At 43.0% G+C, this 26,544-nt stretch overlaps 1 protein-coding gene across 2 annotated transcripts in view; it reads right to left on the bottom strand.

Moving 5' to 3' along the window:
* The window catches only part of Vwf (von Willebrand factor), a 161,098-nt gene that overhangs the window by 25,338 nt on the left and 109,216 nt on the right, over nt 1-26,544 (bottom strand). For both annotated transcript variants that reach the window (XM_046424111.2, XM_046424112.2), the window contains 10 exons: nt 21,707-21,927; nt 20,337-20,529; nt 19,594-19,935; nt 17,570-17,769; nt 11,509-11,611; nt 11,013-11,087; nt 9,392-9,496; nt 8,958-9,163; nt 6,432-6,581; nt 2,168-2,278 (listed from right to left, as the gene is read on the bottom strand). In XM_046424111.2, the coding sequence (XP_046280067.1) occupies nt 2,168-2,278; nt 6,432-6,581; nt 8,958-9,163; nt 9,392-9,496; nt 11,013-11,087; nt 11,509-11,611; nt 17,570-17,769; nt 19,594-19,935; nt 20,337-20,529; nt 21,707-21,927 (1,706 nt within the window). The remainder of the gene's footprint in view (nt 1-2,167; nt 2,279-6,431; nt 6,582-8,957; nt 9,164-9,391; nt 9,497-11,012; nt 11,088-11,508; nt 11,612-17,569; nt 17,770-19,593; nt 19,936-20,336; nt 20,530-21,706; nt 21,928-26,544) is intronic.

Here is a 26,544-nt window from a genome sequence, read left to right on the forward strand (position 1 = left end):
TTCACAGGGAGCTGGTTGGGCCCAAAAGGTGAGCTCCAGTTCAGGATCCAAGTCGCACTCACAGGGTAAGCCACAGAGGGAATCCACGGGGTTCATCTCAGTGAGTCAAATTCACCTTAAACAAGATCCTAGAGTCAAGTTTCCCCTACAGCCACCATCATCAACCCCATAAGTTAAGCCAAGGGACGCTCTCTGCCATCCTCATTATTGGCTCTGAGCTAAGATCAGAGACTTAATGGCAAGAAGCAGCAGTATGGGCTGACAGAGAAGAGAGGCAGAGAGGAAGTCCAACCATTTCCCAGCCTAGTGCTACTTCCTATTCATGTGGGGAGATGGGGAGATGGCAGGAGGCTGGAGATGCTGGCCCCAGGTCCCTACAGCACTGCAATCTGTTCCTGAAGCTCCTGGGCCTGCAGATGGGGAGCCTGCATCAGAGATTGGCTCCATAGCAAAGAGAACTGAAAAGGCCCCAGACCATGGTCCAGAAAAGTCTCCAGGAGATTCTGCCTACAAAAAGCCTTAGAAGGAGCGTTGTCTGAGTGGGCAGCATCCAGACACATTGCCTCGCTCTGTCCACCTCAGGTCCTGGCCTACTTCCCCCAACCCTTGATCACTTTCTTCTTGTTCCAGATGAGGAGCAGAAGATGCCAGATACTTACAGCATTCTCTCCACTTCCTATTCTGACTCACCATGATTAAACCTTCTTACTTCAGGCCTCTGTTGAGCCTTGGCCATGGGCCCCACTAAGAGAACCCTTTCCTGCTCAACCCACTGGTCCCTGACATGCTCCCAGCAGCAAAACTACTGCCACACCCAAGTCTTATAGGTAAGATGGAGACTCAAGTTGGAGAGAGAGACACTCAGGTTACCTTGTGTCTTGCAAACACTGATGTGGGACAGGGCTGTGTGAGCCTTGGGATGGGACATTAAAGACAGGGAAGGGGCAGAATACTGAGCTCCAAAGGGATCAGCATACAGCCACCACTAAAATGGACCAGCCTCTGATCTGAGCTGGCCTTGCCTCTGGGTAAGAGGGACAAAGCCTGCCTCAGTTCAGGATGGATGGGAGACAGAAAAACTAATAGGGTGGCAAAGGGGGACACACAGAAGGGAAATCCAAACATAAATTGGATTCTAAGGGGTTAGTAGACACTCAACTGAAAAACTCAATGAGTCATTTGGGTCTCTCTGAGGAGGAGAATGGTGATGGGCTTAGGTTGGAGATGGACCTATCTGGGGCAAGACAATTAACCTTTTGCCTTCCTTTCTACTGAACAAAAAATATTAGTCTTACCAGAAGGAGCCAGAGGGGAAGGCCCATGTGGATCCCTTACATTACCTGTCCCTGAGGCTGCCAGGGCTTAACACTCCCGAGATATTCCTTCTAATCAGAAGATTTGTTGTGTCCTGGCATTGAGACTGAAATTCCCCAAGAGCAAATCCTCTGTGATTAGGAAAATGGCTCGATAAGCACCCAAGTCAAAGTGAGCACGTGGGGGCCCAAGGGAGACAGCTAAACTGCTGTACATTAGAGGAAGGAATCTGGCTGAGCTGGGGGGCTGGACAGGGGAATAAAAGAGTGGGGAACTGGAGGGTCAACAGCATGGCAAGATACCACACCCATACCTCCAGAAATAGCAGAGGGACTTTGGAAACCGAGATATTGTTTGCTCCCCTGAGTTACAAATTTCTCCACCTCCTTAAAACCATCAGGGAGGTTTCAATGGAAATTAGTGAAAAGGCCTGAGGCCTGGGTTGCTGTGGCACCAAACAGTACTTGTAGCCTGTGGAGCTTTGGGAGGGGTGATGGGCCAACAACACATGCAGGATGGTGGAGCCATCCCTAAACCAACCACCCAGGGGATGCACGGCCTTAGATTCACAGGTGACAGGAGAGTACAAGTCCCCTGGGAGTTCATGGAACTCTCACAGAGGGCATTGGGTTCTTCGAAAAATCCATAAAATGGGAAGTCTGACCTAGCTTTTAAATAGTAAGGTAAACCCCGCTGGTACCCAAATAATACCAACAGCTGGGTTAAACAGCCCATGGGGAAAGTGAAAGGCAGGGAGTGAGACGAAACCCAGGTTGACACTGGACCACAGAAAAGACTCCTAGGCTGGTCAGTTGCTGCCCTCCTTCCCACTCTCCCTAGGATCTAGACCTACGTTCTTCCAGTAAGACTGGGAGTCGCCCCGTGGTGATCCGGTCACCACCTCACAGGCAGATGGCAGGCACCTTCCACAGCATTCGCCTTCATGGAGGACATAGGTAGAGCCCTGGAAAACAGAAAGAGCAGTCACAACAGGCCAGCAGCTAAGACACAGGTGTTCTTACCCCTGTTCATATGTACTGAGCCCTGGGGTTTGCAGAAACATTTGGACTAGAAATGTTCATCTTCGTTGCGCACTAGCCTAAGGACCATGTCAAGAAGTGGTTAGAAGCATCAACCATTGAACCACTAAGCTGGGTCTTACACCAGCTGAAGAGATTGAGCCTGCCCTTGTTAAGGTTTGCTTTTGAGACAAAGACCTAGTCCAACAGCTAACATAGTCTTTGCTGGGACCAAATCTAGGGCCCACATTGACTAGGGAGAATACGCAGGGCTGATCACTTCTACCAGGTGAATGCCCTGATCCCACCATTTCTTACCACTTGTATGGTTTGAACTTAAATGTTGAAGGCTTGATCATCAGCCTGTGACACTACTAGGAGGTGGTAAGACCTTTAGAAGATGTGACCCAGTGGAAGGAAGTTAGCTCATTGGAGGTGTGTCCTTGAAGGGGATATCCGGACCCCTGCCCTTCTGTGTCTCTCTCTCTCCCACTCCTTCCCAGCTGCCATGAGGTGAGCAGCTTTGTTCCACTATGAACTCCTTGACATATGTTCTGCCTCACATTAGGCCTCAAAGCAATGAGCTAACTGTGCACAGACTGAATCTCTGAAACTGTGAACCAAAATAAACCTTTCTTCCTTTTAAGTTGTTTTCTCAAGTGTTTTGCCACAGCAACAGAAAGCTAATGTACCACTGTGAGGAGATGGGCTTTCCCTGAAAGTTACTTGACAATTACCTATAGTTAAGGGGTACAGTAAAGAAACAAAGAAAAAGAGTTCAACTTTCTCCAGAAAACCTAACAGGGAACCCAGTATCCTGGCAGTGTGTTGGCTCATCTTGCCTCAAGTTCCTCCAAAGCATTAGGAATTTGGATCAAAACCTTCCTCTGAACATCTATGTAACAAACAATAGGCAAGACAATGAACGTGAGGAGCTATGGGCAAAGACCCAGGACAAGGCTTCAATTTGAAGCAATGTCCTTTAAGAGAGAAGCAATAACCTTGGCTGTCCAGGAGGGGTGGGGACGTGAAGCCTGCCTGGCTTCCCAAATGCACGCACAAGCAGAGCCAAATCAGAAGAGGCACACAACGTGGCCTCCCTCAGGACAGCGCAAGCACTCTAGAGACTTGGCTCAAGCCCACACCACCTCCGTGGGACCTGTTGACATCCCTACCCACGTCAGAGCAGTGCGCAGGAAGCTGTCCCCAGTCTTTTTTATCAGCTGAGATTTTAGTCATTTATTGTGCATTGAAGAGGTACTAAGTACCTCAAATTAGGATGATACACCACACATCCTACCATAAGGCTGAACATATGAAATGCCATAAAAGAAACAGACTCCAGGGAACCCTGAAGAGAGTAAGCAATACTCGGAGGGATCTGATGTCATTCCTATGAGCCTCGCTGTAGGAGTGATCTGAGGTGTGCACCCTGTTTGTCTTCTGCTGCATCCCACCGGGGGCAAGCACACTGTCAATGTCACAAATGATTCCCAGACCAAATACCTTGAACCCAAAGACCTCATCCATGTCTCACACTAAGATGCAGCTGACCATGCCACCAAAATTCCCATCTTTCCAAGATTCCCCTCCACACCACCAGCAACACCATTTACTTGCTGCACAACCAGAGCTCATCCTATATTTTCACCATTTTCTTTTCCCTTACTCCTCCAATGAGTATATCATGAGTATATTATCAATGTCCTATCAGACTACACATCTCAGACCCTTCCCCTTACTCTCTTCTCCACCCTGTTCTCTCTGTCAAATTATGCTAGGTGAATGTATGAATATACCACAATGCATTCCAATTTTATATGTTATAATTATAATGCATTGATAAAAAATAAATAAATAGGAGAAATACCAATATAATAGAGAAAGGGAATTAGGAAGGAGAAAGGAAGAAATGAAAGGGGATAGTACTCAGGATTGAAATGCAGAAAACTATGTTATATGCACTAAAATTTTTAAGCCATTTTTTTAAATAATGGAACTAAGTTGATCTAATATCCACCCAACCTGAAGATATACATCACCAGAAGATACATTCCTAATTAATGAGGCAGCATGATCCTTGAAGCATGGTTGCCATAACTGATATGGAAGTTGGAAACATGGAGCTTGGGTCCCTTGTCCCTGCTGAGGCCATCTGAGGAGCAGAGTCTGAAGACCTCTTCCCTCTCCCTGGACCACACTGGCCCTTGCAACACTGGAGTTGCCAGTGGCACTAGCCTAACAGAACAAGCCCCAGGCTCCAGTTCCTACTGGCATCAGATGAGCTAAGGAGCAGTAGCCAACTCCATTCCCTATGCTATTTCTTTGTTTCTTCTCTCTGATAAATGGGAAAAATAGCCTTCCCTCTTTTTCCTCCTGAGATACATCATGAGGATGAATAAAATATAATCATGTGCCAGAAAATGACATTTCAGTCAACAACAGCCTGGGTAATGACTGTGATCCCATAAAATTATAATGGACTCTCATCGCCTAGAGCTATCTGAGGCCAAGAGTTCCAGACTCTTTCCTCTTCCACTCATTTCCCTGACCTCTGTACCCATCTTCTTTTTGAGTTGCCTCCAGCACCACAGCGGACCACAGTGGACATCCAGGTTCATACCACATATAACCCTTGACTGGACCAGAGTGGGAACTGGACAGAGCTACCCATCCATGGGCTGAACGGAGCCCATTGAATCTCTTTCTAAAAAGTTAATCCATGGAACCCGGACTGACTAAGTCCGGTTGGACAGGAATGAGCCCGGGGTCTAAAAAGCCATGTGGAGTTGGAACCAGATTCCATAAACCTATACACAAATGAAATTTATAAGAAAGTACAATTTCTTCATAGAGGAAGCTGGTCTGCAGTGAGGAGCAGAAGCAGATGGATGGAGAGGAAAGACAGGGATTCATGGGACCCATGGACAGAAATGTCATGACCATTTGTCTCACCTTTTATTTCTAGGAGATTCCTCTATGTCTCTTCCACAAACTGTCTTTTTATTTTGGTTAGCTCAAGTGGGTTCTAGACTTTGCAATCAAAATTCCCTACTAAAACTAAGTGTATTGGGTGCCAACTTTATAAAAATGACCTCTAAACAGCACTCTCTTTGTTTGACAGCAAGATATTGCCATCACTTCCCATGACCTATGGAAGGGGATGGAGACCAAGGAGTTTCCATAATTTAGTGTTCCCAAAAGTCACACCTGGATTCCACAGTACCATCATCTCTCAAAGATGCCTCACAGTTCCACTCATCCTCGGTATCAGCAATGCAGGGAGAATGGCAGGTGACCTGACTGGCTCTCCCATTTCTGAATTCACTCCTAGACCCTCCCTTCTATCACCAAGCAGCATCAAGAGCAAGGCCTTCACTGCTGTTAGCATTTACAAAAGCATCCACAAGATGTATGTGCTTGCCTGCCCTGGAACTTCTTCCTTTAACATGACTACGATAAAAAGAAAGCAACAATAGCAATATGCCAACAAGCAGAGTTTGACCCACGATTCTCCATGAAGACTGTTGCTCCCTTCCTCTAAGGTCTGATCAGTCTTCAAGGTGCAAAACTAGGGGATCTTAGAGGTAGGCCACCACAAATTGAATTTGGGGAACACTGATCATGTTTCCTGTACCTCAAATTAAAAACACAGTCCCAAAGCCCACCATCCTATGTAGAAATGCTGTGGTGCCTTGAAACTTGAACAATCATAGAAAATTCAGAACATATGTCTACTCTGGGGATAAGCTAAGGTGGCGACTAAAAGTGGAAGAGAGAGAGAAAAATCAGGTCCTCTTCTCTGGGCATTTAATCTCTTCTACATCTGCTCAAACCAATTCTGCCAGTCCTCTGCGCCTAAGACCACACAGCAGGCATGGCTGTTAGCCAAGGATCAAATCATGGAAGGATGACTTAGCAATTTTTCTCTCATGCTTCCTTCTTCTAACTCAGACCTATTCTCCTCCTCCTTCTTGCACTTTCTGGCTTTGAACCAGAGGTTACCACAGGGCCTTCCTTGCCCCCTTCTGGGATCCTCTCCCCTACTTTCCTCATCCAGTGGCCCCATGCAGTACGCAGCCTTTGTGTCCCACTCACCGGCAGACAACTGTCTTCACAGGGCTTCTGAGAGCACTGGGCCACGCGCAGCCCCATCACAGCATCTTCCATGTCCGTGCAGGTGCACACGTCACAGCCCTCCTCCCAGAACCGGCCCACAGGGTAGATGGTGCCTCGGTGGACGCACACCTGCAGACACGAGGTTTCTGTGAATGAACTCATTGGATGCATTTAAGCAAGCGGTCAGTAACCATCTACTGTGTGGAAGCTGATCTAGGTGCTGAGGAAACAGCAAGAAATAAAGCTAGTCTGGTCTCTGCCTAAGTGGAGGGGTGCTTCGGAGGTAGATTTTGTGTTCTTCCCTTCCCCGCCCACCAGCCTTAGAAAAGCCATCCCCAGCCCATCCTTGAGGGTGGTCCCTTGTAAGTCCTTCATGGTCCTCAGGATTGGATATAACAACTGGCTGCCTTGGCCCATTTTCATTACCGAACATTGAACTTCTTGTTAGGTCACACAAAAGCTATACCCAAGTTCTCAGACCCAGGAATGTCCTTGGACTTGAAACCCACCCACATCTGTCCCCTTAGGAGCAGACTGAAGTAAAAGAAGGTGGGGAGGTGCTATGAGTGTGTGAACCTCCCGCTGCCCGCACAGTGACAAGGAACATAAGAAGGAAAGATTCTGGAACACAGTACGGGCTATGTTTGAGAGAATGGATCTTATCTGGAAGAATCATAGGTTGTAGAAGAGACGAGAGATGAAATTACAAAGACTGGATGAAATTGGGACATTTAAAGCCAGGAATGTATGCTCAGGTGTAGTTTGTTGGAATGAGGTGTTAAAGAAGCTGTTTGATCCAGAGACAAGTTTTGAAATTTTGATATTAATCACAAGTATACCCTCAAAAACTATGCAGAACAGGTCTCCACCCTCATTTACTGATCCTACACCTACTCAGTCTTCTAGCTTCTGTGTAATGCACCTGTTCACCGAAATACCTTGTTCTTCTATTAAAATGTCTCCTAGAAAATGATCACCATTTAACCCAGAATCTTACCTCTCAGCTATCTCCAAGATACCTTAGCTCAAGCATTTACCCCCACCCCCTTACCTAAAGTAATTCTATTTCAGGGTAACCAAAAGTAGATGGGGGAATGTTCTATTGGAAGAATTCAAGCCAATAAATACATAATAATGAGTCAAGTAGATAAAAGTCACAAGTTTTCAAGTCCTCATGATATACTGATTCTTGAGCAACACCAATGACTATTAAAACTATCAGAAGGAATGGAGGTGGGATAAACTTCTTGATGTAGAAATAGACTGATATTACCTGAACTCAGTCTTATCATTAACGGTGGGCCAACTGGACATTATGTACTTCACGGTATGATGCCATAGGAGGTACACAGCACCATCTATGAGGAATTTTTGCCCCACCAAAATCAAACGTGCATGAAAATAATACCCTGAGTCTAATTTTTAGTTTAGTAGAAATAAAGTGTTTGGAAGAACATAGTAAACAACACCATGAGGAAGCTGTCAGCCAAATTGAGAGTGCATGACATCTTCTAGGACAAATGTCCTGGCTTCTCCAATGAATTGAAGGCATTAAAAATGGGACTGGGGTTGCTATAGGTTAGAAAGACACAAGAAAGACCAATAGAAGGGCAAGGAGGAGGGGGCGAGAAGAGGAGCACTAGAAAGACCCATGAGGAGCAAAAACTGCTGCCTCCTAAACTTGCACCTGCGTCTCTAGAAGATGTGTGCTGGGAGGCCTTGAGCTTGAAGAATCCAAAGAGGAACAGAGATCTAGAGCATTCCAGGCAAATGAGTTTTTGGTGTAGCCCTAAGGAGCTCCAGGGAGCTACTCTTTGTCACTCACCCTCAATCCAGCAGCTGTGACTGTGCTCCGGTCTTCCCGCTGAAGGCTCATTTCAAGTCCCACTCCCCAACACTCACTTTCCCTTCCCACTCTCCATCCTCATCCCCACCCCATCAATTCAGTCTTTCCCAACAGCTAATCTTAGTTGATCTTTCAAGACTGCTATTTATATTTAGTATCTGTAGCAGCCACTGACACTTTATTTTTCAGTTGAGAGACTATTATCATATATACTAGTGAGATCATAAGTGGGGACCATATCTTATATTTCTCACACAGCACCTGACACAGTACCAGTTCTGTCAGAACATAGTAGTTGCTCAGTAAACATTGGCTGGTCAATGGACAGAGGGAGGGATAGATGAATTGACAGCGATTAGCACATAAATAAACTACTAACTGATCTCTAAATGATACATGCAATCATATTTTTCCTTAGCTAACCTACAAACAAGCTTTTTAAAGGTAAAAACCATGATTGATTGTAACCATCTAGCCAAATACACAATAGATTCACTGTAAATAGAGTTAACTAAATTTAGGCGAGATGGAATTCTGATTCCACCCACCAACCTATGTAGTATTTGGTTTGAGCAGGAAGGGAGGGTTGAGTAGGTGCAAATCACCACTGAGGAGCAAGCGTTTGGTCGTTATCCCTGCCAAAGGTGAGCTGTCCCTACCTTGTCAGGAAGGCAGGTGGTTGTGGTGCAGCCACAGTCGTTAGTGGCAGCTGAGGCCAGGTATCCAAGTGGGCAGCTCACAGTGGAGTTGACACAATTGCAGACACACTCATATTCATCACAGCACTGGGTCTTCCGAAGGGCAGGTGTCCGGTGTGGGGGGCAGGCAGGTGGGGACTCTCTTCTGCACTCCTCCTTTCTGCAGACTGAAGGGCATACAGGGTGACACCCTCAGTCCTGCCACACTGAGGACTGCACTCCGCCACAGTTCATACATATTCAGCTCTAACATGGTGTCCCGGGCAACTCCACACCCAGGTCAGACATTCACTTGCACCCAGCTCAGGGCTGCAGGATATTCAGTTATACCAAAAAGCAGTTCGTCTACAGAGAAATAGCAACACGAATACAAAGGAGAAAAGTGGAGGCCTCACCACAGGTAAAGTTGGGTCTGCACTCGCCGGGGTTGGTCAGCGTTGGCTGGAGCCCTCCTTCACAGGGAGGCACGGGGGGCAGGTCACAGCTCACCAGGTCACACACTGAGGGCCAGGAAAAGAGAGTTTCACACAGAGTTCTGAAGGGTGGTCCTTTTGTTACTGTGAAGGGGAGTCTATGTTCCTATTCATGCAGACTCCTACAGTTTTAAGCAGATGATAATAATCAATAAAGATAGATAAGATAGAAATGGTGATAGAGAGCTGGGCACCGTGGCACACGCCTGTAATACTCAGGAAGCTGAGACAGGAGGATTGGGAGTTCAAAACCAGCCTCAGCTAAAACAAGGCACTAAGCAACTGTCTCTAAATAAAATAAAAAATAGGACTGGGGATGTGGCTCAGTATCCCCACCCCCAAAAAAAGAAAACAAATAATGATAAAGAGAGAAAAAGATGGGAGTGATGGATTAGATAGAGAGATGAGAGAGAGAGATTTACATAGGTACATAATCAGGTACAGAGATAGCCCTATGGTAAGCTCTTACTGACTGTTCTTTTCATCTGCTAGTACTTACAGATCTTAGCCCAGTCTGAATTCTCTAGACTCAGTTTCCCCCTCTGTAATATGGGAACTTTATTGGATTAGTCTGAGGATGTCATAAAATAATGAAAGTCAAGTGCCTGCATATTTTGGGCATTTAATAATGTCAATAAAATGAGGAACTCGAGCTAAATAGCCCTTCCAGTTTTCTCTACTCCTAACATCCTAAGATCATACTTTTTTAAAAAATTATTCTCAAGTCAGAGCTCCCTCTTGTATAAGAAGTCTCATTATTTCTGATAAATTTCACCAAAATAAATTTCTCAGATTACTGAAATTCTTTTCTAGACATTCTTTCTCCTTGGTCTATTTGCTCTCCCTTAAAGATTCACATCACTGCAAATTTTATAAGCCTGTGTGTTATGTCCTCCTCCATATAGTTCATAAGCACATTGTGAGGCACAAGAAGACGAGAGCTTTTCTGTCTTGTGAACCTTCATTCCATCCACACTGAGTTCATTGAGTTACACCTTCATTCGTTCCACCATGGACTTCATAGTTTGCAAGCCTATCATGTAACCCTCCATCAGCTTGCTGAAGTCAAGGTGCCTGGGGATCTGGCCTTCTCTATATCTAGTGTCCTTAAAATCTTGTTGAAAAGGACAATGGGATACTGCAGTATGCCTTTTTCTTCAGGAAATCTCTCTTGCCCCACCCTGCAGTAACCACCCTACCCTTTGATTAATGCTCTTAAATCTTGCATATAATACTGTACTATGGGGGCTGGGAATGTAGCTCAGTTCTACAGTAGTTGTCCAACATGAGCAAGGCCCTGGGCTCAATCCCCAGTGGTACTCCCCAGCCCCACCCCACCCCCACATACACATACTGTACTATAGAATTTTTCTAGGATGAAAATCTGGTTTTTCAAAGGTGTTAATTTTTGAAAATCCAGCCAGGCCTTACCCATGTACCTTCTCACACCCTGTGCCTGACAGCATATTCACGCTTTAGGCACTCAGGACATCATTCACCTGGGGTTTGGGGCCAAGAGGGACATGCAAGGTGGGACACATACCACACTCATACTCTGGGCAGCACTGGTCTGCATTCTGATGGAGACGGGCCACTTCACAAGAACCGCATGTGGGAGCTGGAGGATGAAAACAGTCACAAAAGTCAGAGAAATAAATAATGGCCCAGTCTAGAAAAGGGTTTCAAATGTTCCCATTCACAGAAAACCAGCACAGGCCCTGCACGGGAGTCCCACACAGATTCAGGACATGGCACCAGGACAAAATGAGTCTCCGCAGTATGTCCTGTTGACACCCTCAAAGTTATGCTCCAGGGTCTGATGCCAAGGTGGGGAATAGGACAGTGGGATTAGATCTTGGAGTATCTACTCCAGGTAAAAAACGGGACTCCAAGACCAACAGTGGGGAATGCAGGTTGGTCAAGAAAACCAGCCCTATTTATATATGGTCTGCCATGTCCATGTCTGAGATGGGATGGATGGAGGTGCCCCAAAGACCACTTCTTCCCCCAGGAGCACCTCGCAGAGAGAACTCACTTACCTTTGGTAGTGGGGCAGGGCTGCAACATGCACTTGATCTTGCGCTCACTGAGGCAGGTGCAGATCTGACAGGGCTGATTGTCTGGAACCCAGCTCTCTAGGAACTAAGGAGAAAATGAGATTTAGAAAAAGCACAGAACACGTCAGAGTGCAAAGCCCTGGAGTTTATGGACGTCAGTTCCCTCACCTCTGGCCCACTTTCCTATCACAAGGGACCATTCCTGACCTATCCCTCTGTCAGAGCCACACAATGAACAAGTGAAAGGAGGCTGTGAGGTTCCGAGAGGCAAGATGCTAGAGAAACTTAGGGGTCGTGAGAAAGGCCCTTACCACACAGCTTTGCAAAGTCAGGGAGAAAGAACAAACTATAGATTTTAGAAAACTCCAGAACTTTCCCTAAAGCTTTCTCTGATAGTAGTACTGAAACCAAGCAAAGTAAGAAAATGAAAGCCCTGTGTCACACTGCTAGGCATTTCCCAAGCTGAAGGAGAAGTTGGGATGTAGCCTGGGGAGGAAATCCATTTATGTCTGGAATCAACTTGAGACAAGTGGGTAGAAAGAGCTGAGGAGAGGAAAAGACCCTTCAAACTGTTGATACTGTTGATGCCAGAACTGATCAGATCTGGGCACAGCTCTCTGAGTCTTCAGATGAGGGTCTACCCAGAGCATGAAGCGAGTTCCTCACAGTTGCACACAGCCCTACCACATAAGGAACCCTGAACTCCAGCATGGGCTTCCTTCCTCCATGGAAGATGAGGGTGCTCGGCCTGCCCCCAGGACTGCTGTGAGGAGTGGACGCTGTGATTAGTTCAGGGCATGCTGCAGAGCGATGAGCTCCACAAATAGGGATGCAGAGTTAGGACTTGGTCTATCTCTGTATTCAGATATCAGATTAAATTTAAACTTAAAATCAAATTCAAGCTAAATTGCCCCTGAAAAAAAACACATTCTTATCCAGTAGCTCAAAAGCCTCTAAAACATCACCAGGTTGAGAAAGTCCCACTTACTCTTTCTGCTTCCACAGTTAGCTAGAAAGAAGGAAGACCAGAGATCTCCAGGTGAATCACCCTTCCCCAAGGAGCTCCCTCCTCCTTCAGGGTGAGACCCTCAGAGCTGCTCTGGTCACTTGTCACTCAAACTGCAACAGCTAACATTTCAACGCCATCTTCTGTGTGCCACTGTTTCAAGGGCTTTATCTAAATCACTCACATCATCCCTACTTTTTTTTTAATTTGTTCTAATTAGATACACAGGACACATAATGCATTTTGACACAAATGGAGCACAACTTCTCATTCCTCTGGCTGCACACAATGCAGAGTCACACCAGTCATGCAATCACATATGTATATAGGGTAATAATGTCTGTCTCATTCCACTGTCCTTCTCATCCCCACACCTCCACTTTTTGAATGATAAAGCTAAGGCACTCGCTCAGGATTACGTAGTATAAGCGACAAAGCTACAATTCAGACCCAGAATTCATATTTTTAACCACTGTGTTCTGTACCTCAAATAGTGACTAACATTAAATATATTCAAGATATTTCTCTAAGGGTTTTACATCCATTACTTTATCTTCCTTATAATAACCCTATGGGATAAGTACTATCATTATCTTGTATAAAATGATGGAATTGAGATACTGAGAAATTAAGTAACTTAACCAGGTCACATATTGAGGATTTGAACCCAGCATTCAGTCTCCAGATGCAACAGATTTAGCTGCTGTACCATAACTACCTCTCATCCAAAGCCACAGCATCTACCCTGGGCAGGTTTGGACACACTTGTCTGGGATCAGTCCCAACAACTAATAAAAGAGTTGAGGAAATAAAGCTCATCCATGAAAAGGTGAATGAGAGAAATAATTTATGATATGTGCATGCTGTGGAACACTATTTAGCAATGAAAAATAACCATCTAATTAGACACACAACCTGTATGAATCTCAAAAGCATTATGCCAAATGAAAAAATCCAGGCACACTGCCTTATTCTACATATATAAAATTCCAAAAACTATAAATGAATTTATAGTGACAGAAAGCAGACCAGCAACAAAAAAAAATAATAAAAATTAAAAAGAAAGCAGACAGACTAGTGGTTGTCTAGAGTTAGGGGATGGATTTAGAAGAAGACAAAAGGAAACTTTGAGGCTAATGGAAATCCATCACCTTGATTATGATGATGGTTTTATGGATGAACACATGGGTCAAAATCCTTCAAATTGTACATTTTAAATATGCACATTATATCTCAATAAAGCCATTTTCAAAAATGAAAAACACATAAGCATAAAGAAAATTTTCATGAGGGACGGGTGATTAGAGATGTGTCACAAAGACAATGCTTATGAAGCCTGGGAAGGACCTCGCAAAGAGGAAGAGGAAAGAAATTGCAGGTGGGAACTGAATGAAGAAGGATAAAGAGGAAGGAATGTCCTTGTGGGCAAGCAGGGCTGGGCCTGGTGGTGGCCTGGGCACAGCATGGGGAGGCAGGTGGGGTGAGGACCTGATTGCAGCTCTGTGATTATGATCCTACAGAGCTTTATGGAGAATCAAATTAAATGATCCTTTTCCTGGATTACAATGCCAGGCGCAGAATAAGGAGTTTGCACTTAACTCCATAGGCAAGGAGCTTCCCTGAAGGTCTGCAGCAGGACCCTGCCTCAGACGGAAGCATGTTAAAGACAAAGTTGGAGATGGCAAGCAGGCTGCAGAAGAGAAGACTTCAGGGCCCTAAAGACATCCGACAGTGGCCACAGCGCTGGTGTTCCAGGGCTTCTCCAAGGGTTGGAAAGATCCAGGACAGAAATACAGGGTTCTCTATCCTGAAAGTGTGCAATTCTAAAATAGATGTCTAAAAGCAGGTGTTCATCATCCTTCTCCAGGGTTTTTGGTCTTCCCAGGAGGTTTAAAGAAAACCCACCAAAGACAGGGCACAGAATCAATGGCCCCCAACAAAGCTAAGGATGAGTAAGCTTGCTGGAGGCCGCTCTACTAGCCTGGCCAGGCTACACAGCAAACCTGCCAGCAGAGGGCACTCCTGCACAGGCCCATGCCAAAGGTTGCCTGTCCTCTGCCAGGTTGCAGGCAGAGGCATGACTACCATCTGAACAGACCAGGCGGAGGAGCCAGCTGCAGGTCAAAGTAAATAGAAATGCCACAAGATGCCTACCTGGAGTATGGTTGGGAAAAACCAAAGTCTTCAAAGCTCAAAGCCAGAGAAGGGACACACGCAAGTCATACACCACCCACCACTGTGGAGCCTGAGAATTTGAATGAATGCAAATGAATGAGCCCTATCGCAGCACAGCAGAGACTGAGGGAGAGGTAAGGAGGTTCCTAGCTATGGGCTTCCCGGTGAAGGATGCAGCTCTCCCTGAGTTGACATAGGGCCCGCCAGCATGGTGTCCCACCACCAGCTCCACAGAGAGGGACAACCTGTGGTGGCTTCTAGTCCCTTCTGTGCCCGCTATAAAGGCTTGTATCTTTGGAGCACATTTTGTAAAACAAACAAGAGCTATGGAAACTGATAAATATTTTACCCTTCCAAAGTAACTATAATAGATTTATACCATGGTTTATTTCCCCAAAGGAAGATTTTTCTGAGCTTTTCATTTTTTTCAGTTAAAAAAATTCCCTTAATGGAAATGTTCTTCATATTAGAATTTTAGTCTTTCTCTGCTTTGAAAGTAGAAGCTGAAAACACAGGTGGTTGGACAAGATATGTGTTTTCACCCATTTAAGCTATATTTTCTGAACAACTAAAACTGGCTGTGTTCTCTGCAAAGCTTTTGATTAATTTTATGTTACTTGATTTTTAAAATATATTTATAAGGTTGTTTCTATGTCCAAAAGATTGCGCTATTTGGATGGATTCCTTACACAATTCCAATGCCTATTCTAATGTTTTGTACTGAAGGTGAGGAGAGGAGAAATAGAGTGAGAGGAGTGGAGAAGGGGGAGCTGCAGATGCAAGACATGAGGATAAAATTCACAAGCTCCCTACTTTCAGGGCCCTAAAGACACCTGACATTCATGGAGCCAGAAACACTTAGCAAATGAGTTTACTTCTCATCACAGAATACCAAAGACAAGGGTAGAGACCAGTTCTGCCTCCTTCTGAGAGGAAGCACTGGGCCCCTACCAGAAAAACCAATCAGGAATTACCACTAAGCGCTAGCACCATATGTAAATGCTACACATCATTTGAGCCCTGTGGGAGTCTAAGAGCTGTGCAAATCAAGGAGAGAGATGTAAGGTTTTTGTCAACTCACTTGGGGAATATTATGTACAGCCAATTGCTTAGTTTGGCAAATTAAAAGATGGCGGTAAAATCTGACTGGGCTTCTCTCCTGGCTCTTCTGTTCCACATTGAGAACAAATGGGGTCCACTGTGATGAAGTCCAACAACTAAACTATAACAGATGAGATCCATTCAAGTAGTACCCTAATAAGTAGACCCATTCAAGTAGTACCCTAACTGATCTCAGTGCAACTGATGCCCATGCTTATACAACTGTACTGAGATCAGTGGCTGGGCTGGAACACTACGGGATGACCTTCTGCTATAAGTGGGAGTCCCAGCCTTATAACTTCATGCCATGCGAGCCTCAGCTTTTCCATCTTTCAATAGGACATGTGATAAGGATCCTACAGAGCTTTGGGAAGAATCAAATAAAATGATCCATTTCCTGGCTCACAATGTCAGGGACAGAATAGTGTAGTTATTGTAATTACTGTTTTCAACATTTCCTATGGTTGGTTGACTAACTTTACCACAAAATTTCTCCTAGTTGTGACTAAACACAGAGATAAGTCACCAAACCTGGTCCTCTCAGTAATGTTAAAAGTTCTTCTTAGTGATTTTGGAAGTGTTAGATCATGAATGCAGACAGGATCATAGAACACATTCACCTTTCCTAAAAGCCAAATGGGTTCTACCTCTATCTTGCTTGGTAGTATCTCTGTCAAGGGTGAGGGCCAGACCACTGCCCACATTCACATAGGCACAGACACACATAAGCCCCAGATCCTTTAAATACACATGGTATCAGCTTGGAAGAGATATGCTGTCATTTCAGACCAAGAAGGGGGAGTCTGCTAACTCTGCCAACTGTTCTTTCCAAGTGTTCTAATTAACTCCTGCAGAGCTAAATAAATAAATAAATAAATAAATAAATAAATAAAAACTTATGACTCAATAGCTCCAAGCTAATCAGTCCAAAAAAGATGTACTAAAATGGCAATTCCATATGATAGAAAGAACAAGATCTTTGAGGTCAGATGGAACTTCAAAATCTGAGTCCAACTCCCATTTCCGTCACTTACAAACTGTGCATATGGGCAAGCTACTAAGCTCTTTAAGACTTCTTCATAGGGCTTCATAATTCTTCATAGGGCTTCTGTGAGTATTTATAAGTAATAAAGGATATCCTGATATATTCTATGGAATTCTAGTCTACAGGAATGTTACACACACACACACTCACACACAAACTGCATGGTTAAATAAGTTGAAGAAACAAATCCTCTTAAATATTTGCAATATACATTAGCACCCCAAAAGTGCTGAAGTATTCTGCAATAAAGAAATGTGATAACTATGTTTAGCTAAGTACTTTTTCAACTCATTTGGCCACAAGTAACTGTTAATATCTTGCAAAAAAAAAAAAAAAAAACCACCTTTGAAAAACAGTGAGAAAATTTATACATGGTGGGTTAGCATAATCAAGGTATATAATATAATCTGAATAACATCAGGCATCACCATATAAAATATTCATTTTCTTTTCCCTCCTGAATTCCTATATCATTCTATGTACATGAATATGATCATGAAATAATAGTAATAATGTGAGAATAACACTTTGGTGTTTGATTGCCCAGCTAATACATGACAGGCCCAGAATTTCAACCAAAATCTATCTGAATCCAAAGCCATTATGTAATACTGCCTCCCTATCCCTCCATGATCCCCTTAGGAGTTGACCTCCTGCAGAAGTTGGCAGGAGCCTGGGAAGCCATCCCACAGCAGGTGAAAGGCCAAGGCTTCTACCTGGTGCTGGACTCCATCCTCCCCAACACACTGAGTGCAGGCCTCCTCAGGGACACAGCTGCCTTCCAGCATGACTTGGTGTGGGGGACAGAAGCAGCCTTCCGAGGGATGGTCCCCACAGGAGCTCATATTGCCATCACAGTGCCGGAGGCAGCCATGCTCACAGTGGTTGTACACGAAGGACTGTGGGCATGACATGGCTGCAGACAGAGAAGGAAGTCACTCTCAATGGCACACACCAGAGGAAAACACAGACACAGCTGATTCAAGGTGTTCAATCATCTGACAAACTTGCTACAGCAGAGATGACAACTTTTCACCAATGTTCGTTCTCTCCATCTTCCATAGAAATGGAACTTTCAGCTGTATACACAACCACCCAGAATAAAGAGCTCATTTCCCAACATCCTTTGCAGCTAAGTGTGGTAATACGATTAAATTCTGGCCAATGAGCTATAAGAGGAATGTAGTATCCTGTGGCAGCCTCCAAAAATCATTTTTAAAAGACAGCTGTGTGTGCATGCCGTTTTTTCCTTTTCTCTCCTTCCCCATGGAACACGTAAATGATAACTAGAGCTGCATCTTAAACCAGGCAGAAAAAGATCACGCTCAGGTGAACCCCAGAATCACTTGATATCACCTTCCTCTGATCATCCATATGACAGAGAATTTTATTTCTCTGCTACTTGCAGCCAAATTGAATCCTAACTAACTAAGTGAACCCATGCATCCTTAGCAAGCTTTGTGGCTTTTTCTTTGGAATGCAGATGTATGTGACGCTTTAAAATTCTCTTAAAATTAAAAAAAGAATCCATAGCAATGAAGAGTGGCCTTGGGAGAGAGGCTACAAGGTGATTCACTGTCGTTCTCACCCTGTTGGCAACTACCTCACACACCCAGATAGAGAGGATTTCCAAAGATTTTCAAAGAGTTGGAGCACAATGAATAGCCAGGATATGCACAGAGAAATTAGCAAACAAAAAAGGTTCTTCCGTGGTGTGACTCTTCATTGTGTATAATCAGAGATATGAGAAACCATGCTATATATATGTAATATGAATTGAAATGCATTCTGCTCTCATATATAACAAATTAGAATATTTTTTAAAAAAAAATGGTGCTTACAGTAACTTAGATACAAGAACATGCTCCTTGACTTCAGGAGATTAAGAGGAGGAAGTGTCATCCACATGGACTCAAAAAAATCAGAACTCAAAGGAACCTGGGGGCAGTCTTGCCCAACTCTCTCATTCCACTGTGCAGAAACTGAAGCCCAGAAAGACTAAGAAAACAGCCAATCACCAGTGAACTAAGACTAGGATGCCCAAGTCCTCCAGCCCCAGTTACAACTGCTGAAAGCTTTATAATAATGAACTCCAGCTTGCTTAATTCCAGTTAAAAAAAGAAAGAAAGAAAGAAAGTCAGCCATTATATTTGATACAGATTGAGGGTGTTTAAATTCAGTGTTCTTTTCACTCCCTCACCTCTTGAGGGTAGGATTCATATCTAATTCATTTGGTATCCCCCACATTTTAAATGACAAATAAATGCCACATTCAAGTAGGAAAGCTGACCTTGAGGGGAAGACAGCTACACTAGCAATCCTGTGGTGTTTGTAATTGAGCATCTTCTTAGTAACCGAATGGCAAAATTCCATTCACACTTCAAAATCCAGCTCAGGCAAAGCCTCCTCTGTGAGCTTTGGCTATGGCTTGGTGAAACTTCAAATTCATTGTGACTGGTTATATAGTACTGCTGATGTGTAGTGTCTAATACGTTGAATTCACATTTGTTTGAATTATAGAATACTAATAGAAAGGATCATCTTTGATTTATATAGAACCCTACATTCAAAGTACTTATATATCTATCATCTTACCTGATTCTTTTTTGAATCCTAAGGAATAAGAAATATAGGGATTTTGATCTTCATTAGGCAGAAAAGAATCTGAGGCCCAGAAAGGTTGAGAGAGACCACAGTTAGTTGCCCTCCAGGACTTGTAAGAGCACATAAGGGAACTCACCACAGAACTCAGGTGTCCTCCAATCCACACAGACCCCATTGGTCCGACAGAGGTGGGCATAAGAGGCAATCACCTCACACACTCGCTCCCGGTGGCAACCGTCCTGCTGGCAGATGGCATAGAACGTGGCTGGGGCAAGGACCTTGTGGCACTCAGCAAACAGGGCTGAGAGGAGGACCTGGCAGTGGGAGCTGTCAGAGACGGGACACTGCTCCTCAGGAACCGACTGGCACATCTGCCCTGGCTGCTGCACTGTCCATTCCTGGACCAGCGTTTTCCAGTCTGTGGTGACTGTGCCATCCCTCAGCATGAAGTCGTTGGCCCCATTCTCATCACAGATCCCTAGAGAAAAAGGAACGAGTTAGCAGTCATACAGGCCACCACGCTGACGCTGGAGACCTGGCCATTCTCCATCCCACCAGCATCTGAACATTGTGATGGGGTACTGGCCACTAGACCCAGAAACCCTCCATCCAAGAACCCTGAAAGTACAATGCATAAGATTTATAAATGTAGGGGGGAACCAAGGTACAGTGGCTTGTGCCCGTAATCCCAGCTGCTCAGGAGGCAGAGTCCGGATGGCAAATTCAAGGCCAACCTGGCAAATTAGCAAGATCCTGTCTCAAGGAATAAAGGGGGCTGGAATTCAACCCCTAGTACCAAAAAAAAAAAAAAACACTTTTTAATTAAAAAAAATAAACGACAGAGAGAGAGAGAGAGAAATGTGGAGAAAATTTCCTTACCACAGAGGCCATACATCTTTGAAGCAAACACCTTGGGGCTCAGCTGCAGTTGAAACTCATTGTTTTGTGGAGTGAATGTGATAATGTGGCCAAGACGGTGGAATCTGACCTCATACATGATGGCACCATAGATGCTCACCTCCATGTTCCCACCCATGTAAGGGGCAGGGACCAGTCTCCCATTCACTGCCACCTGCCCAAAGAAGGAAAAGGTCATCAGTAGTCCCAGCAACAAGGAATCCTAGAACTTGAGTCTCGGCTTCCTACTGAAGTCACTGAGATGTCCTACACATTCATCACTCAACAGCAGTGTTGACCACGAGCCCTGATATTTGTCAACAGCTTTTCTAAAATGCAGGCACTTTGCAGAGCTTGCTGGGGAACAGACAGCTATAGTACTGTACAGACAGCCACGCACCTGGAGCTTGAAAGACCAGGGTTAAAGGGAACCTTGAGTCTGTGACTCAACAGGGAAGGGTGACCCCTTCAGGACAGGTTAGAAAAGTTGCTATTTTTCCAGCTCATCAGGGCCCTGTCTCCAGGATTATCTAACAGAAGTACTTCAGGTCCTCTTTGCGTGCACGTGTGTCCCTAGAAGCTCTTTTCTTTGGAGGCACCACCATATCAAACATATTAAAATGTACTCACACCCTGTGATGAATATAATTTTTGCTGTAAAAAAAAATTGGAAGGGTTTTTACCACTTTGATTTTAAAATTATTTGGCTATGAGTTCTCATTTAATATATGATGAGCTATGATTTTTTCAGAAATTATTGTTCATGTTCAGAAATTCTTGCAAAGTGAGAAAAATCAAGCCTACGAGTTATTTTCATGCAATGAAATATTTATGATTTTCAAGTGAACAAGTAAAGAAGTTGGCATAATGTAACCTTTTGTAAACATTTAATCAAACATTTATTTATACCAGTTTGACAGTTTTCAAATTTTGGAGCATTATAGTTTGTTTAGGCCCTAAATATTTCCAAAGGCCCTGATTTAGGCCCTAAATATTTCCCTTTGGAAAGCTCACAAGCCTTAGACACTGGGCTCATGATGCCTAGTGGGTAAACAGTCCTTGTGCCAACCCCAATGCTCTATCAGTGCCAGAAACTGGCACTAAATTCATAATTTAATGCTATCTAAAATTGATTTGCTCTTCCAATTCTGGGCTCAGAAAAATATGAAATCAGGCCAAGAAAAGGGAAGTGGCAAGGAGGCCCTCAGAAGAAGGTGGTGCTCTGCTAGTCTGGCAGAAGGTTGAGTCCCAACCAGCAGCACCAGCTAAAGCCAGCTGCCACCAGCTCCATGTGGCTCCCCTGAAGTTCTGTTGCAGCCTTGCCATGGGGCCCCACAGAAAGCACCTCTCACCTCCATGTCACTGTGGAGCTCAACCGAGAGACCATCATGCTTCACCTCGATGGATTTCATGCAGGTCTGCCTCTCACCAGGGCTGCAGGCACCATTGTGGAGAATCACCTCCAGGTCTTGCTCCTTGTTTTGAAACAGGACATAGGAACAGCTGCCAGTCAACTTGAAATTCTGCCCATCAAAGGTTACAATGTGCCGAGTGGAACTGCCCATGCACACACCTGGATGCGGGGAGCAGAGGATGGATGAGACACTATTCAAATCCCCATACCTGCAATACACTCTCTGTGTCACCAGGCTGCACACAAATACAGTTTCACAGGCCATTTGAGGTCCTATCGACTGATTTCCTTCTTTTTACAGATTAGGAACCTGACTGAGGTAGAAAGGATTAGGTAACACTTGCCATTAAATATTTTCCTGGAGAAGGATTAGAAGGATAAATATTGCATAAAAACATGATAAATTGTAGAACCCTGCTTCCAAAATATGTAAATGTACAATGTGAATGATCTACTCTAAAGGGATGCCTTGGCCTAGGAAACAAAGCTAAGTTCCAGGGCTGTTATGACTTGTTGAAATCACAAGGAGCTAAGCAAGTTATGAACTCATGATCTCATTGTAAAGAAAATTCACCTAAAGACACATGTGTCCTTTCTGCTGCCAAGTGACTAATGGTATAAGTCTCCATGTTGACTTATTGCACAAGAGAAGTATTTCCAGGGCCAAAAACATGGTTGGGTCTCAGAGCTCCATCATTTGACCCTCATTCATTCACATAATTAGCAAATTTTCAAGGTTCCTATTAAAACACCAATTTGTGAATACTAATCATTTTATATCTACATGTTTCAGTGAAAATTCCCAATTTAAAGGTACCACTGCCATTAATGATTTGAAAGCTAATCTTAGACCTAAATGAGGTTGAAGATGAGTTTTCATGACAAATCATGACCACTTCTATTATGGTGGGTAAATAAAAGCTCAAGAACTGAGGGGCAGACTCAATGGAACAGTGAGACCACACTAATGCCCTTCCCTCATAGCCAGTCCTGGGGCACCTCCACCTGCCTGGGTGACTGATAGGGAAACAGAGTCACTGACAAATGACAGGTCTGGATGGACCATTTCTTGGAGCTTAACAGCCTCCATAAAAATTCTTACATTCAAAATCTCCTCATTTTTTCAGCATTTAATCACTTCTAACTACAAGACTGAATGCTACTAGCCTTCTGGGTCCATGCTAAAAGTATCCCTTTTATGATTTGAAGAAGTGTCCCCAAAGATCCTTGTGTTGGAGGCTTGGTTCCCAGGTCACAGTGCTAATAGAAGGTGGTAGAACCTTTAAGAGGTGGGGCCTAGTGGAAGGAAGTCAGGTCACTGGAAGTGTGCCCTCCAATAGGATATTAGAACCCTGGTCCCTTCCTCTCTCTTTTTGCTTCCCAGCTTCCACAAGGTGAGTAGCCTCTTCTGCCAGATGTTCCTGCCATGTTGTGCTGACTTACCGTAGGCCAAAAAGCAACAGGTCCAACTGACCATGGACTTAAATCTCTAAAATTGGAGTCTAAATGAACCTTTCCTCTTTTTAAATTGAGTATTTCAGGTATTTTGTCACAGTAATGGAAATCTGACTAACACAATTCCCAATACTTAAGCTGTTAATATCATCAAGTCAAAGAGTCAGCCCAAACTGCCATAGAATAGAATATATTTCAAAGCAAAGAAATTATTTTAGTTTACACTTGGCAAGCTAATAATAAAGACTCATTCCATGTGACTATGGAATGGATATTTTAGAGCCAAAGCTCAGAATTGAATTCTGTTTTACCCTTTGTTTGCACTATGACCTTAGATTACTTAACTTCTGTGACTTTCTCCTTTCTCTTCTGCATACTGAGGTTATAATAGCTATCTTTTCGAATTATTATGAGTTAGTTGCAATATAGATTAAATGTCTGATTGATAGAGCTTGACATGCATGTATGCAGGAAGCCATCCTTGAAATTCATGAGGATCTTCTCTGGGCATGAAGCCAAGGAGATTTAGGTTTGGCCTTAGGAACTATCTGTGGCTTTCCCACGGCAATAGATTGCCCAATGCACGTGACCTTTATCTCCGTTCTGCTAGGAAGATCCCCCATAGTAGCTCCGAAGATGGGCGTAACCCATTAGGAACTGAACAGTCTACCTTTAACCTTTTTGGTGAAGAACATTCTATAGAAGGCCTTTGATGTTTCCCAACATAAATAAAGCAGACACGGGCTGCATTTTGTTGTAATCTAGAAGCTCTATGTGTCTGATCGGCTTGCCCATCCTGCCCCCGCTTTTGAAACTACTTTCTGTGTTCTGTGGTTTTTTTGCCACTCTATTTTTCTTAGCTTTTATTTCTCAGCCACCCATTCCACAGAGGGGAACCCCATTTCCACCATCTGTGCAGGGCACAGGTGAGACATACATATTTCATAAGTAAATCTATGAATCTTATGAATAAGCCAATGTTGTAGGTATATTAGAAGTTGAGTTGCCTCCATGTCTGGAATACCAAATTACTTCCCAATAAACCAACACATCATACACCAGTTTATCTGTCAGTTTTAAAGAGCTACATATATTTACACATTCCCATGTTAAATAGCGGGAAAAAGTAAAGCTAAACCATTTTTTAAATTAATATATGAGAGGCATATAATAAAATATTATCACAAAGTATACTACTTATAAATATCTCCTGAAATCATTTTATCTCATTTCTCTCCTTTTTTTCAATATCTTTCCTACTCATTCTCTAAGTGACAATAAAAATACCTGTAACAGAATATTATATTAGAACTTTTGTCTGAATATCAAAATGTGATGAATACAGGTATTGAAGTGAATTGATAAACCAACTAAAATGTAAAGATTCAAAAAGACATTCAGGAACTGGAGGTAGAGCATTTGTCCAGCAAGCACAAGGCCCTGGGTTCAATCTCTAGCACCAAAAAATATATATACCCAGAGTAACCAAAGGCTAGAGCAACAACTTTCTAGGTCCCTAGGTCCACACAGCTCATACACCCTACAAACACAGCACAGAATAATAAGGAGAAAAGTTCAACTATGACATTAAAAAAATGCCTTCAGCATAACTAAAAAACAGAGAATACCCAACCTTTAAAGTAACTGTTAATAAAATAAGAAGAGAAAGCGGGGAATGGTGGCACACATCTGTAATCCCAGATTACAGATTAGCCTTGAGTTGAGGCAGGAGGATCACAAGTTCAAAGCCAGCCTCAGCAACTTAGCAAAGCCCTAAGCAACTTAGCTGTGTCTATATAAAAAATTAAAAGGGCTGGGAATGTGGCTCAGTGGTTAAGCACCTCTGAGTTCAGTCCCTGATACCAAAACAAAGAAAGAAAGAAAAAAATAAATGGTAAGATGCAATTGAAAAAGAATTTTTTAAAATATACATTATTTATTAATAACTATTTTGAAAACTCTGTGCAATAAATTTGGAAGTCCCTGGGTGAACTGGATAAATTTCCAGGAAAATAGAGATTATCAAAATTAACATCACTAAATGAAAAGGCAAAGAAACATAAGCATTACAATACCCATGAAAAAATTTAGATAAATTTAGCAAGAATTAGAAAAAATTACCCCCACAAAACAAAAATAAGAAAAAAACACCAACCCCAAATGGTTTTACAGGGAAATTTCATTAAACTTTCCAAGACCTGATAGTCCAGTGTTCCATAAACTGTTCCAGATATTGAAAATGGGAGAAATGTTCTCAAAGTTTTTTATGAAATAAGGTTTAGCATTAATTGACATCTAAATTAGATTTTAAAAATAGCACCAGGAAAACACACACACACACACACACACATACACCATACACGTGAGACTCAGAGGGAAGATGGTAGAGTAAGAAGCACCAGGAGTCTGTCCCCCCACCTAGACAATAATGGCACTGGAATCTGTCTGCTATAGTAAATCAACAGAAATTCTCCCTGAGAAAGAACATATAATAGACTTATTAAACAAAGACTTTTAAGTAATGTCTTAAAGATATCAAAAAGTTAAAAGAGAATATGGATAAATTCAAGAAAATAATGTATGAACAAAATAGAAATATCAACAGATAGAAAATATAAAAAAGAACCAGAAAGAAATTTTGGAGCTGATTGGAACTTCAGCTCTAAAACTTTTAACTTCACTTTTTGTCTTCTAATGATTAAAGAGGCAAATACATTTTAAAAACAAAAAATAGCCTCTTTTATTGGACACATGGTACATAGAGATGTAATTTTGTGACATCAATAACTAGAAGAGTGTGGGTACAGAGACAAAGAGCAAGTTTTTGTTACTACAGTTAAACTGGAATCAATGTAAAAGAGAGCGTTAAAATTTAGGATGTAAAATATAATCCTCACAGTAGCCACACCAAAACAATAGACAAATACATACAGAAAATTAAAAGGGAATTAAAATGTTTCACTACAAAAAAATCAACTAAACACAAAAGAAGAAAGATGGATGCACCCTGAATTTATTCCAAATGTTTAAATTTGTTTGTTACTATTATGAATGTTTTCTTCTCTTCGTTATATTTTTAATTGATTACTTTTTGTGTTTATGAATGGTATTGATGTCTATACCTGTTTTATATCTTATGATCTTATTTATTATTTTCTTATTGAATTAATTTTATCATACAAATTAGGGTTATCCAGATATTTAAATGATGTCATATCATTTACAAATAGTATTGTTTTGTTTTTCTTTTATCAACTTTTGTGCCTCCAGCCACAATGGGAAAAAAAAACTGTGTGACTGCTTCCATAAGTACTTAGAGTA

Source organism: Marmota monax, unplaced genomic scaffold (assembly GCF_021218885.2).
Source record: "Marmota monax isolate L192 unplaced genomic scaffold, Marmota_monax_Labrador192_F-V1.1 WCK01_AAM20220418_F8-fsc00186, whole genome shotgun sequence".
Taxonomy (NCBI): Eukaryota; Metazoa; Chordata; class Mammalia; order Rodentia; family Sciuridae; genus Marmota; species Marmota monax.